The sequence below is a fragment of the Triturus cristatus genome, chromosome 4_1 (assembly GCF_964204655.1).
Source record: "Triturus cristatus chromosome 4_1, aTriCri1.1, whole genome shotgun sequence".
Classification (NCBI taxonomy): domain Eukaryota; kingdom Metazoa; phylum Chordata; class Amphibia; order Caudata; family Salamandridae; genus Triturus; species Triturus cristatus.
In genome coordinates this window covers 527872814-527887521 of record NC_140585.1, presented here as the reverse complement: position 1 = coordinate 527887521, position 14708 = coordinate 527872814, and the positions used below count along the sequence as shown (strand labels likewise).

At 39.6% G+C, this 14708-nt stretch overlaps 1 protein-coding gene across 1 annotated transcript in view; it reads right to left on the bottom strand.

Annotated features, from left to right (window-relative positions):
- Positions 1-4019: 4019 nt before the first annotated feature.
- The window catches only part of BMAL2 (basic helix-loop-helix ARNT like 2), a 227159-nt gene continuing 216470 nt past the window's right edge, over positions 4020-14708 (bottom strand). The window contains exon 17 of the mRNA XM_085652803.1: positions 4020-13439. Within this exon, the coding sequence (XP_085508929.1) occupies positions 13303-13439 (137 nt within the window). The 3' untranslated portion in view covers positions 4020-13302. The remainder of the gene's footprint in view (positions 13440-14708) is intronic.

Below are 14708 nucleotides of genomic sequence, written 5' to 3'. Positions count from 1 at the left end.
AGTGTCCTAATGTGGGGGCTCATGTAATGCCTTGCTTCACTGCCTGAAATGCATTCTCACACTCATCATCACACTAAAATACTGACCCCTTTTTCATCAATCTCCTCAGGGGCTCTACCATATCTGCAAATTTCTCCACAAACTTCGAACAATATTCCGCTAGCCCAAGAAATGATTTCAGTACATCTTTCCCAGCTGGTCTTGGTGCTTTTTCAATAGCTGTTATTATTCTCTTCTTTGGTTTAATCCCTTCACTACTGACAACGTGTCACAGGTATGTCACTTCCTTTCTTCTAATTTGATATTTTCCTTTCCGCATGGTCAACCCATGCTTTTCCCAGCAAAAACCTGAAAGACGTCTGTTCTTTGTAAACAAGCTAGACAGAGATGACAATTTAAAGTGCAGGAACAATGTCTTGACCAAAGTTCACTAACCTGGGTTCCTGGACTACTGCTGCACAGAGGATTTAGACTCCTCCAGTTTTGTTGTCACTCACGCACCAGCGGCAGTTCCTCCGCTGATGCGGAGGAGCACAGAGAGCAGTGGAAAAAGGAAAAATAAAATGATAATAATGTGTTATGTTCTCCAAACTAGGGCTAAGTAGTAAACGACCTTTCAACTACGTACGTCCTACCTGGCTCTGCATAACAATCTAGCACTGACCTTTTACCCAATTATGTGCTGAATAAATGTCATTCGGTTTCCTTGAAACTAGCTTTATTTATTATGCATGAGGATTCATTGAAAAGTCTCCTGCACATCACATGCATAACAGGATTAGCATACTCTGTATAAAAGTCATGGTCATCTTTATTCTAGGACGAAATAACTACTTTGCATAACTGCAGGTACTGATTTAGGCTTATTTACATAATCGTACTGACAACATATCGATTGTGTTAGGAACCCTGAGGCTATCTTTATGGTATAAAAGAACCATACCTTCCATAGATAGAGGAGAAGCTTCCACGCTGAAACAAGACACTGAGGTCCCGGCTTGCAGAAGGTCCAACATGCAGCGGTCTGACATGCCTTGCGGGGTGTCCAACTCGAGACCAAGACGGGGTCCTTAGTTCTCTCCCATCAGGTAATGGGGTTGGTTCTTTCCTAGGAGATTCTTGGCTTTACACCCACATACATGTTAGGTACACTTAGGTAGGGAGCTGTGCGCTAAAGTTTAAAATGTGCATGTCTCTTTGGCCGGCCATCATGCGACGGCCAGACATGCTCATTGTAAACTTCTCTAACCTAGCTGTCTTGGACAGCTGGGTTAGAGAAAGCGAGGGCCTCCAGTACTCTTGAGAGAGCTGAGTGAGGCAGCTCTCTCCAATCCTGGCACTGCTCTGGAGCAGTGCCAGGATTAGGTATTGTAGTTTCCTGGGTCCCGAGTTTCAAGAAGACACCCAAGGGAGGAGGACGTCACACTGCAAGCCAGGAAGGTAAGTCTATTTTATTTATTTATTCATTTTGTGCCCCTTGTCACACCCCCCTTGGTACATGCTAGTCGCCACTGTAGGCATGTGACCATTACCACAATTCTCAAGATTTTCAAACAGTACTAGTTAAACAGTTTCCTCAGAGTCTCTTGTTACCTGTTTCTTCTTACAGCTTATTCAAAATCTATTCCTACTGTCTTTACAGGAGACTGTTCCAATTTATATTCAGTTTGACTTCACAGATCAAGATTGTTCACATAATTTTCTTGTCACAAGATATCCTGTTTTTGACCAAGTCGCGGAATTCAAAGTTCACTTGTTTACCCTTGCCGATCCTACAATGAAGGGACCCGGGGTAAGCGAAGGAATCTTCGTGAGATGGAGCAGACCAGGGGGAAAACGATTGGGAAAGGGCCAGGGGAATAGAAAGGGGAGAGTGTAGAGAAAGGTATTCAGGGAACTGGATGACGGAAGTTCAACCTCTTTGCTGACTCCTACACCCAGGCTGATGGTGAGAGGAAAAGTGAGTCACCCTCCAACACTGCTGTATCAGGGGTCGAAGTGCGGGGTCCGAGCTATGCCACATTAGGACAGAGATGTTCAGAAAAGGATAAGGAAATAGTTGGGGGGATTGTGAGTCAGATGCAGGTGTAACCGGCAGGGGAGTGGAGGATCATGGGGGAATGGAGACAACGCTTGGGGCTTTGAAGCAGGACAATAAGTCTTCACTGGAGGGGTGATGACTAGAGAGTGAGAGAGAGAGACTTGGGGATGCGAGCGAGACAGTGAATGAAAGTTAAAGAATATGGTCAGTGTATGGGGACTTAGGTTTGGAATGCTTGGTATATCTTGAGAAGGCGTATGGTGGAAGGGGTTTGGTAATGAGTTGATGCATTGATGAAGTTTGGTAATATGTTCAATGTTCTGTTCAATGTAATTTGATTCAAATCTGTCCTATAAAAGCGGCCTTTTAGGCTTCAAGTTTGAGTGTGGGTGTGGTTATTTCACAATGAAAGCCAGGTATTTCTTTCCTGCATATAAACATTAGTTTCCATACCTTTCCTGACACAATGGAATGTATGTAGTGTCTGGGATTTCAGGTTCATGGCCAGGATTCTTGGATGCTCGTCACAGATCACAGGTGGAGCAGAGGTGTTCCCACACATCCACCCATGGATTGTGCCGCATTCCCAAATTTACCAACATTGGTGAACTTGCGAATGCATCAAAATGCTACGCCTTCTCAGGGGAGGTGCAACGGGGAGAAAGATCTTCATTTGTCATTGCTGTTTCCTCTAAGTGTGCTGTATTTTGCAGCACACTTAGAAAGAGAAAAAAACCTCAGAGGATTGTTTTTGTGCATGAAGGTGTCCCTTCCTGCACAAATACAATTCTGCCTGCAAAGCAAACACCCTTGCACCATGACGCAAGGATGCCTGCATTGGCACTAGGGAGCAGATTGTGTGCCAGTGCAGGCAGAGAGCAGGAATGAGCCCTATATATATATACAGGGCCCTCCCCCTTTCATACAGCAAGTTGTCTTACTGCATTACGTGAACTATTAATAAATCTGGCCCAAAGTGTTTATAGAATTCTCTCATGACTTTTCAGATGAATTGGGGTTATAAGCCAACTATCAACATTGCATTAAATTAAAGTCTAGCACCACTCCTACAGTACTCAAGTTCGATCCATTCCACATTTTGTGATTGCTCCTTTTTGAGATGACCTAGACAAGTTGTTGAGTCACAGCATTATAGAACCTGTCAGCAGTTTGAGGAGTTTGGCCCCAGTTGTTATAATCCCTGAACCTGGAAACAAACATATAAGATTATGCATTTAGTTACTGAACCTTAACAGCAATATTGGGGGGGGGGGAACAGGTGTCCTCTGCCGAGGATAAATGATATGCTGAGCCTAATCAAGGATGTTTTATCGCTTTAGTGGTATTGCTTTATCTTCAGCATATCATCAGAAAGAACTACATCCTGATCTGCATCTCCTCTACATCTATTATACCTTCCCTGGGGCATTCCAGTATATACGAATGCCATTTGGGTTTGCATCCACTACTTTTCAGTGACTCATTCAGCATGTAGTAGATAGGGTGCGCTATGTCCTTTGTTATCAGGGTGATATTTTAAATTATGGATTCACATCTCTTAGCCCTGTCAGCCTTAGGGTGATCTTCACCCCAACAATTTGCCTTCCTTCTCCACTTTTCCTAGTTTTGCTGGCATTAGGACTCCGACGAGCCCTTTACCACTGCTAACCAGTGCTAAATTGCATGTGCTCTTTCCTCTAAACATGATTATATCGGCTCGTACGCAATTGAGCAGTAGATGGATCAACATACTAGTTTTTGTTCTCCAAGTATATATACAATAACAGCATACGTTTCTACGCTGCTAGTTCATCACAGCCATGCATGCAGTATGTAGATCTTTCCATCACTCTTTTGAAAGGAAATGCCTTCTTTGGATGAATGAAGTAAACAAGGTGTGTAAAAATATATTTATTTAGTACTCTATTTTCTTATTCACAAATATTTACAATACAAACAAAAGTCTGAAATATGTGCTCAACAGAAACATAGGTTAAATGGTACAATATATCACATACAAGATCAAATCAACAGCAGTAGACAATGTGGCCGAATATCAAAACTAGAAATAGAAGGGCCGGAATTCTTTATTTTAGGAAATACTTGAGGTACATTGCCAAGTGTTGTTAGGCAAACCTTTTGCTGAAAATGAATTACTGCCTCCTATAAACAGTTTGTGGGCAATTTGAAGTGCCCCAAAATGGCATGTATTTATTTCAAATAAAAATATTAAGGCATTACAAGCAATAAGAGTGTTGAATTTGAAATTATACATAATCTAACATTAATCATTTAAAACTTTCATGACCACACCTGCACATATAGTTGTAACACTGTTCTTCATTTTATTATTGAAGTTCTTAAATTAATGTTGAATTTAAATACTTTTGCAATACTGTTGTTTTAAATATTTTACCATGGAAAAATGCAAAGTTACATGTGTAGAAACCGACTGCTGAACCATTCCTAAAACACATTTCCATATCAAATCCAACAGGATTAGTCTTTTTTCAATGGTATGCAAAATATCATGGCAAAGGACGGTCTTTGTCAACACCTGGTCACTCACATCTGTAAACTGAATGATGCTACTATAGTATCAGGGAGGCAGTCCACCATTGAACTGGTAAAGTGTCCAGTGGATAGCATTTTCTTCTCGAAAGTCATTTACAAAAAAAAGAGCAGAGCTGTGTAATACATGACCTAACAGGGGCCCTCGCTGAACATACTTTGGTTTCCGGAGAAATGTGTATAACTACATCATACGTATCTGCTAGGACCATTAGAAAAGACAGAGTCAAACGTGGTTCAAGTCTGAATAGCTTCTCCATGTTTCACAAGACTGCTCTACAGAAGAAAGTAGTATCTGCTAGTCCATCCATTAGTTTGGAGACACAGTGAGGTATGCTTGTGTAAAGGTAGCTTGTAAATATCGTGCAGTACCAAAAACAAAAAGTACATATATACAAATGAACAGTTACATTGGAAAGGACCTTTGGTAGCTGAGGCCTTTTAGTCAAGGCAGGAAGAAAGAGCACAACTCAGGTTTGATGCAGTTGGAAGGTGAGATAACTAGCCTAGAGAAGCAATATCTTGCTACGAGTGATACTGGGGTGCTTGAAGTCCATAAACCTCAAGTTTCAGTAGGTGTCAGCTGGTGCCACAAGAGCGGACCTGGTGACATCTCAGCACAGGATCTATGAGATGGGAGATAAGGCGATAAATTGGAATGTTGATTGGAAACAAAAGATTTGGTGCTCAGTATAATCTCCGTCATTAGTAATCCTACAGGTTAGTGTAGTGAGCTTCTCCACAATAGCAGGAACATTTGCTTGTTACTCCAAGGTACTGTAAATAGTGAGTGAGGCTCCAAATGGGGAGCTACAAACCCCTATAACTGTGACATATGTGTTATCTCATTGGTCACTTCAGACAGCGAGGCACTAGACCTTTCCCTTACTGAGGAAGAAACAATCCAGTCTGTCAATGGGGAAGGACCGAATGGACTCTCAGCTCAATTTTATAAGAAATTTGCTTCTTTGTTAGAACCTCCAATGCTGGCTAACGTCGACGAAACTGCCTCCCAGAGTTCCTTTCAGCTCGACCTGCAAGAAGCAGGGGCGGCTCCACCATTAGGGCGGAGGATCGTCGCCCGACTGCTTTCTCGCAGTGTGAGAAGCAGAGACATAAAATGGGCATTTTAAATACCATTTTATATTTCTGCTACTTACGCTGCGAGAAAGCAGAATGGTATGCCGGGTTGGGGGCGGGAGGGTATGCCTGGTTGCGGATGGGCGGGTTGGGGAGGAGTGGCTTTCCCACTGTTGTGGGCCCTGACTGCTGATAAAACCAGTCATACGCACTCTACATTTTCGCTGTGTAGGCTGCATGCAGCCTACATAGAGAAAATGGTCTCCATAATGGCGCCCGCCTGGGCGCCGTCCGCACCAATCACAATGCTGTCATTGCAGCGTCGTGATTGGCGAGGGAAGGATGCCTGCTTCCTGCTCTCCTGAAGCAGCAGGAAAACGTGGGACCCGGCCAGCAGCGGAGGCGGCGCGGAACCCGGTGAGGTAAGCTTTTATTATAGTTTTTTAATTTATCCGCCCCCTTTATGGGATGGGATGATTGCTAGAAGATTCTTCATTTACTACCAGATATTTTTAATAAATATTTAAATAAAGCTATTATTCAAAGTCTTGCGATACTAGGTTGAGCTGAGTAGTGTACACATTGGTACATAAAGACAAAAAGTGATTCATACCAGGACGTAGCACATGCCACTGCTTGTAATGCCTACACTACGTCATGGCCACAGCACACAGGCTCATAATGGTTGATTTTGAGTAGGCCTTCGACTCAGTTAGCTGCCCTTTCTTCCACGAAGTACTGAAAATTATTAACTTAATTCCCTACTTCTGCAGGTATGTGGAGGTGCTCTATGCAGCTCAAATGTCCCAGATTTGAATAAATAGCCCTTTCACCTCTGTTATTCCCATGGCAAGCGGTGCACGACAAGGCTGTTCTTTGTCCACCCTATTTACTCAGATCAACGAACCATTAGTGGAATAGATAAGGTAAGAGACCCAGGTATGGGATTTCTAGTGGAACAATATAGGACAGACTGCCCCATTATGTGAAAGATTTGCTTCCATTTTTAAAGAAACTAGAGGTTTACAAGCTCCTCTTAAAGCCATATACTCAAGACATCTCTGGTCTCCTGGGGAATTCGTATAAATCCCTCAAAGCCCCTCGGACTGAAGATGTGGGGATTATGGGATGGATGGGAGCCTCCTGCTGAGCAGTAGATGGTTTTAAGTACCTGAGCATATTTATTTCAAATGAATTACATAGGTGTTGAAATCTTAATTTAACACCACTGCTTGATCTGGTGTAAGCAGATATGCAAGTAATTGGCATTTACCCTCTTACGACAGCCGGTGGAGGGGTTTGTAGATGATCCTCCTCCCCAAATTAGTATATACTTTTCAAAACTACCCATGCCAACTCCCACAGGATCTTTTCAGGAAACTGAGAGCAAAAATTCTAGCCTTTCTATGGTCAGGGAAGAGTCAGAGGGTGTCACTCAACAAATTAGTCCAGTCGACTTTTGACAGAGGATTGGGGATTGCAGATATTTATTTATATTAGCTCGCATCTCAGACGCTGTCAACAAATGATTGGTTGTTCAATGATAGGCATGACCCAGATTGCAGGCTTAAACTCAACTTGCTGAATGGGCCAGAGATACTTGACAGGTTGCATGGCTTCGACATTCCCTCTCTTCTTCCCTCACCAACAAGGGAGGAGATCCCCAAGCCATTATGACAATGGTGAGCATGGGATACTGGTTGCAAAATGAGATATTGCCCGTCATTGAAGGTCTTGCACCCATGGCAGAATGGATGAGAGGAATGGATATCGGTTCCCAGGCTGAGGAAGTGGTATAGGCAAGGAGGTTGTGTATGCTTCTGTGGCAGAAGCATATGCACAAACATATCTGGGGGTCTCGGAAGGAATATTTTAAGGGATAAGCAGCTACCTGAAAAGGATGGGTCACTAGTACCAAGATGGAAAATGTGATATACGAATACAATGTGTTACTTTGTTACTTGACTGTATATGCAGAGGTCTGCATGTTTTGTTTGTCTTCTGACAAAAAAACAATAAAAAATATTGGTTAAAAAAAACCATACTGCATAATTTCCACAAGCTTTCTAAATGCAAAATGAATACACAGGGCATATCCACCAAAATGTAACTCCATATGCAGCTGGACTCGCGGAAAGAAAGATAGCTTCTACTTCAGGAAATATATTTGCCCCTTAAAATCATAGGATTCATGTGTGAAGAGTGGCTGGGAGGTAATTTCAAGATAAAGAACTCTCAATTCAATAAAAAATAAACTTTTGGGTCACCTGTTTCTTCTTAATAAGAGTAACAAAAGTAAACCAAGGAGATCATAAGGGCGCTCTTACTTTATACAGAGCAAATGTTCCTAATAAGAGTAACAAAAGTAAACCAAGGAGATCATAAGGGCACCTTTTCTTTATACAGAGCAACTGGGTATTTGGTGATTTGCCTGTAATGTCTCACACTTCAATGGGCAGGCACTCTGCTCATTCACTCGCCTGGTCACCTATACGGCCTAAATTCGTGTTCACTTTAAAGAACCCTTCTCAATAGCTGGTGCTCTTAATGAAAAACAAACAAGGGCAATAATGAATTCCAGCAGGCTTTTGACAGCTATCTTAATATGTAATTTCTAAGAAATTGCACATTTTACATGGCTTACGGTTAGGTTATCACATTAAAATTTGTACTAAAGAGTGTACCTCAAGTACCAAAATCACGCAGAACATTGATGTTTCCACTCTGCAAAACGGCACTACACAAAGCATTACAGTGTAAGTGTACAATATGAATATGGTGCAGTGTCATTTGTTTTACTGTTTGTGGAGCTCTGCAGTTTTTGAATCAGCAATACACAATTCCTAATAAATCTGGTCTATGGGACCTAGTACATCTTATTAAACTATTTTACCATTCATTTTGAAGAAAACTTCTCATGTTTATATAAATTACTATCATGTCAATGAAAAATATTGCATTTTAGCAGTGGTAAATGGATTTAGGTAATTGTAGGATCTGGATCTCACATTGTAGATTGATTTTTGTTTACCAAGTTTAGATTAAGCTAATACGGCCCCAATGGCTTTAGTTCCATCTCATTTGAAGATAATGTGTTAAAGCTACAGAAAAATCTTCCAAAGTAGGACTATACTTCCTAAGAGGAAACAAACCCTTTTCACAACATTCACATAGAAATCAAATAGGGTATGTAGCTTAAACATGAATGACAGCTTAATATTACTATTTTGTTATTAAGTTATTAAGTTATTTCATTCCGCATTGTATCATCACAAAATAAAATGTTGTCATATGTTGTTGTCCGCATTTAGAAGTATAATTTTTATAATAATTATTAATAAAACCTCATAGGTATGCCCTCGAGTGATGGAAGTTCCAAGCTGGTGTTGTGGGTCTTTTCTCTGGGAAAGGTCATGTTTTGTTAAGATCAATTTGTTGTTTTAATAATTGTTTCAATGTGGTTGTGTGTATCATTTGATCACAAATGGCTCCCTTTTTACTAAATTCTGGTATTTATAGATCTTATATTTGTAAGCGTTATGGTCATCTTTCCCTTTGAAGCAAAGGGAACTTTTCAAACATGTACCACGTAGGTCTTACACTTGAAAAGTTAATAAATCAATGTTATCAGTTTAGGTCCATCATTACATTTGTCACACATCCATACCTGACAGGTCCTTTCATAGGGGTTTCACATCTCTGAAGATGCTTGTTCATGGATCTTGCCCTCTACATTCTTTCCAACAACATTCACACTCAGTTTTGAAGCTTCTCTTTTTTTCAGATTTCTTCTTCAATACTGTTCAGATGCTTTATTGCAGCATCTCAGCATTCTACTCCATTATGAACAGAGCACACAGCTGATAGACTGCATAAAGGCATCAGAAGAGAATCCAAGACAATATATAAATGGGAAAAAAGATGTTTAGAAACGTACCATCACCCATCTGCAAAATGTCTCACCTAACTCATGAAATGACAGTTCCTATATGAAAATGCTAGTACATTATATGACAGGCACACATTGACAAAACAGATTCATTAAATAAGGTATAAAGCATGGGGTATTGTTCAGATTGTGTTTGAAAGTTTGAACAGAGCATCAAACGAAGAACACAAAAAGCAACAAAGATATATACCAGAATTTAGTAGGAAAAGGGGAGCCACTTACAACAAGGTGTTAAGTACTAGGTTTTGATGGTCATAAAAAAACAATTCTCTTATTTGAAAAGAAAGCTTATTAAGGACTAAAGTTCTGATTGGGGACATACATATTCAATTGTAGCAATAATCAAATGTTCTACAATACTGTATAGGAAAAATACTGCTAACACTCGATATCCTTTGCTGTTTTTTTAAAAATAGTACAGTTTCATAATAAGTGTTTTTAATCTCTTGTTTATGGTTTACCTTCGTCGGAGTGTCACAGAGATGAAGAGCATCAGCACAATATAATAACAGTTGCTCAAGTGCATGTGCATAACGGATTGACTCAAAGTTTAAGTTTAAACAATTGCTTTTAGTTTGTATATGGATTTCTTTTTAAATAATAAGAGAAACCTGTACTCAACGTAGACGGATCGATATATTATTTCTTCCTTTTGTAAAGTTCCTAAAAAAGTATCTTGTAAAACTCAAGCTTTTATTTAAGCCTCAGGATTCAGTGCAACGGGAGTAGAATGTTTGACTTAATATTCACTACAACTTTCCTTTCGAATCCTCACAAATGTGTCCAAGCTGAGATACAGCTCCAAATCTGGATATATTCTTTTTAAATCACGTGCAATAACCTTGCCAGGTAATGTTTTGGAAAGCCTATGCAGAGTCCGAGCGGATTAATATTTTATGCCACTGAGAAGCAAGACCCTTCAATCCTTAAACAGGATTTTTACAGTGAAATTCAGGCAATTACTCCTGAAGACTTATAGTACACATAGGTTGCCCAGGTCCTGAGTTATAACAATCCCATTTTGAATACAGGTACATTGGCATGAGGTGAGATATTTTTTTTTTAGCAAAAGTGTATCTTGATTATAGAAAAGGAGTGGCTTTGAAACAATGTTAGATTTCAATGCCATTTTCTAATTACGAAAATGTCTCATGTTAAAACCACAGGTAGCATTATAGCGTATATGTTTCTTTTCTCTTTAATATGTGTTTCAATAACAAAACCCCAACAAATTGTTTGATACAGAAGTCACTACTAAAAAGTATTTGCAGGAGTATGCAATTATGGCATTGATAAGGTGGTTGGACAGGAAAATGAGAGTTACTCTGATACCAAATGTCCTTATATTTAACTATGAGGTCAAACCATGAACTACTATTTGTCAAAAGTTTGCATTGTTGTTGGATAACAAGCACTTCTGAACAAAATCATGTTTGTTACATTCATATCACTGTCACAATTATCTGATCACGAGTTCCACGTTATTTAACCTGACTTAAAGTGTACTATGATAAAACCCTACTATCAAAGGTTCTTGTTTCCACATACTATCTGTTGAATTCTTACATTGCGGACAACAGCATCCCTCTGTTTTAACAAACTCAGCAGAACCACAATTTTGTAAAACCACATTTATCTGAAATTTCAACAACTATGACCTTAACGTAATTTCTTGTCAATAGTGACTTTCTGTAGAATTAGTGTCCTGTCCAGCACATGGTCAACACTAGGACTTCATGGTTTGTTCAGAGGAGCGACTACATGCTTTGGACACTTAGTCAATTATGAGCTGCTTAGCTTTGACATTTCTGGTATTGCCCAGATTAAAAGATAAAAGAAAATACATAAACAAGAGGTAAAGGTTCAGAGCATAGGCTATAGTTAGCCAGATTATCCATTAAATAGGGTGTAAAATGTTGGTCTAAAAATAGAAATAACTGGGGCTAAGTTTACTCTCTACTGAGGCACAATCATGTAACTGGGTCTACCCTATTCACAGTGGCATGGTTGCGTTTAGAAATAATAGCTACACTAAGATAGCTTGAGTATATACAAATATGTTTTTAAAACTAATTGGCACAATTTTGTGTGGGTATTATAACAACTGTAAATAGAAACAAGGTATTGAAATCACAGTTGTGGGCATGCTTTGTTTGTATTCAATTATCTTTCACTGTGCAAGTTATTTGGTGAATTACATTAAAATGCACAAGAAATACAATATAGTGAGAGAAGAAATGCTTGTGCAAATTACGATTAGAACAATATTGCAGAAAGATTGCTACTTTCATCACTGAATAACAATAGGCACAGAAGCTCCCCCAAACTTTCGACAAAACACCATACTTTTCCTGGCTGCATCTCTTCCTTAGTTATCATATTTTGGAGAAGGCTCTCTCTAAGTGGGCAGTAATGCTATTAGCACTAAAGAGCTCTGAATAGGCTTACATCACGTTAAGTATCACACCTAATTCATTGTGTGGGTATTTTGGTTTAACAGAGGTTGCTGACTTGGAATTCGCAAACTATTACACCTGGGAATCTGTGACTACTGCATCTTTCCGTAAGCAACTGGATGCATAAACATTCATCAGTGTACATTTCCACATACGTAAATGTAATGCACCCGTGGACAGGCACTGATCTTTTTTCTTTCTCTGGAAAAATATTTTTTCAGGGGAGAAACCACTTCCCACGAACCTCACAATTTTTGTGCTGTTACTTCCCTGTTTTCATGGAGGAAAAACTAATTGCAAAAGGTTCGCGCATACCCATAAACTTGCAAGTGTGTAGACTTTTACAACCTTTAGCCTGTGTCCCCTCCTTTGAATAAATCTGTGAGAAGATATACTCCAAACTAACATTATGTCATAATGGGCGGGGGGGAGGGAGTTGAAATGCAAATACATTGATTCATGGGTACAAATTTATGTAGTGTGAATCACTGATATGAATCTTAGGTCATACTTGAGGCATTTTGCACCTAAAGTCACCAACATGCACTAATGTGTTTGTGAATTGGTCCATTGAGCAAAATCATGATTGTCTTGATCATCAGGTGTGGTTGGCGTGTCAGCTACCTCATATAATATTGACAATAATTCTAAATAATACCAAGAAATTTAGTTTGCAAACATTCAGGCATTGCCCAAGAGCAGTAGTCAAGTATTGCCTTCTTCATTATGAACAAACAAGATCACTGGCTGGATTGCATAAACTTCCAGGGTGGTGCTAGTTCTACAATAAAAAATACACACATTTATTTTTGATGTTGAAAACAACAATGACGTCCACAACAATAAATGGAGCAAAATAGGCCACAGTGTACAAATATGTAAGATGGTGAGATATATGTATATATATATATATATATATATATATACATACACACACATACACATTTATATATATATCCTTGTGGCAAATTAACATAGCCTGGGCAATTTAGGCAATCAGGCCAGAATTTGTTTCTCAAAATAAAGTCCTAAAAGACGCATTTGTGAACACATTTTAAAACTTCAGAAGGATACAATTCTGTAGACATGGTTGTAAATGAAAAACAATCCTTAAAATAAATACAGTACGTGAGAATATTGTGCACTAAAGGCTTTCACATTCATCATGATCTCGAATATAAATTAATTAAAAAAGTAAAAATGAGTTAGAAGGTCCACTGCATATCACTGAGGTCCACCGGATCCCCTAGGCCACCTTCGGCTTCTAAGTAGTTCATGATGGCAGCCATTGCAGTCTCATCATTTTCACACATTGTGTCAAGGTCTAGCTGCGAAGTATCACCTAAAAAAGACAAACCGAAGTCACAAATTGGACCTCACCAAAGGTTCACAAAAAACAATGTTTTTAGATTTTTTTAAATTTTCCCTCTTCGAGTTTTCTGGAGGCCATGCCAGCTTGCTTGCACACCTTCAACCTAACATACTTAGAAAGATTGGATTCCATACACTGGTAAGTCTGGATGGGTGGCAGCAGTCCAATTTACATGTTACTGAAGGAGAATGCTGCCCACAGAAAGCATCACACTCCTGAATCCACTCCTGTATCTTTTGCCTCGGTCATGTTGAACTATCTAGACCACAAGTCGCCACTTGATGCCTGCTGAATGAATTGTTCATGAAACTAGCAAACCAGTGAATTGGCTGAATACGTTTTGCATCTCTCCTTTACTAGCTTTAATGCCTAAAAATGCAACGCTTTCAAAACCCCTATTCTAGGCCCAACTTTACTTTTGTGAGCTTCCTCAAATCCTCAGTTTTTCTGTGAGCCAGCGTACTGCATAGATTTCCCTAATAGACATAAAGCATCATATTGAGGCACTGGACCTAGAGAGCCGCTCCCGAAGAAAAGAAGGAATTAAAGAAATAGAAAAGCAGGAAAGAAGGAATCAAAGAAAGAAGGATGTAAAAAAGAATGAATGAAAGGAAAAAAGAAAGAAAGAAGGAATCAATGAAAGAATGGAAGGAAGAAAAGAGGAGAGGAGAGAGAAGGAAAGCGGAATGAAAGAATAAAAGAAAGAAAGAAAGAAGGAAAGAGAAACAAAGAAAGAAGGTAAGAAAGAAAAAAGACACAGGGAAACAAAAACAAGTGTTGCACATGCTGCAAATTAAATACAATAAGACTGGTTTTCTTCTTGGGCAAAGTTCATTAAAGAACTATTGGTGAAATTGTCTTCTAGAAACTCCTCATTAATTTGGGCTTTTGCCTGGCTAAACGGGAATTAACATTTGCTACGAATTAGAAAAGATGATATACAAAGGTAGAGCTTGGCTCAAAAAAGTCGATAAAATATGGAGCAGTTGGGCGGGAGAGAACTAACTAAAGACTGAAGGTCGCAGGGGAACCATAGAGGGTGCATGTGAATGGCCCTGGCTACACACAGACAACCAAAATGAGAATAAGGACAAGTGGCGTTTGAAATTAGACCTGTGAATAACCCTGGGCGTAGTTCGCGAAGTAGGACTACGTGTAGCTACGCAAAGTGCACTTCGCACTACGCGAGCTACGCGTAGCACTTCCGGAACTGTGTAGTACCCTGTTCGCACTGTGCAA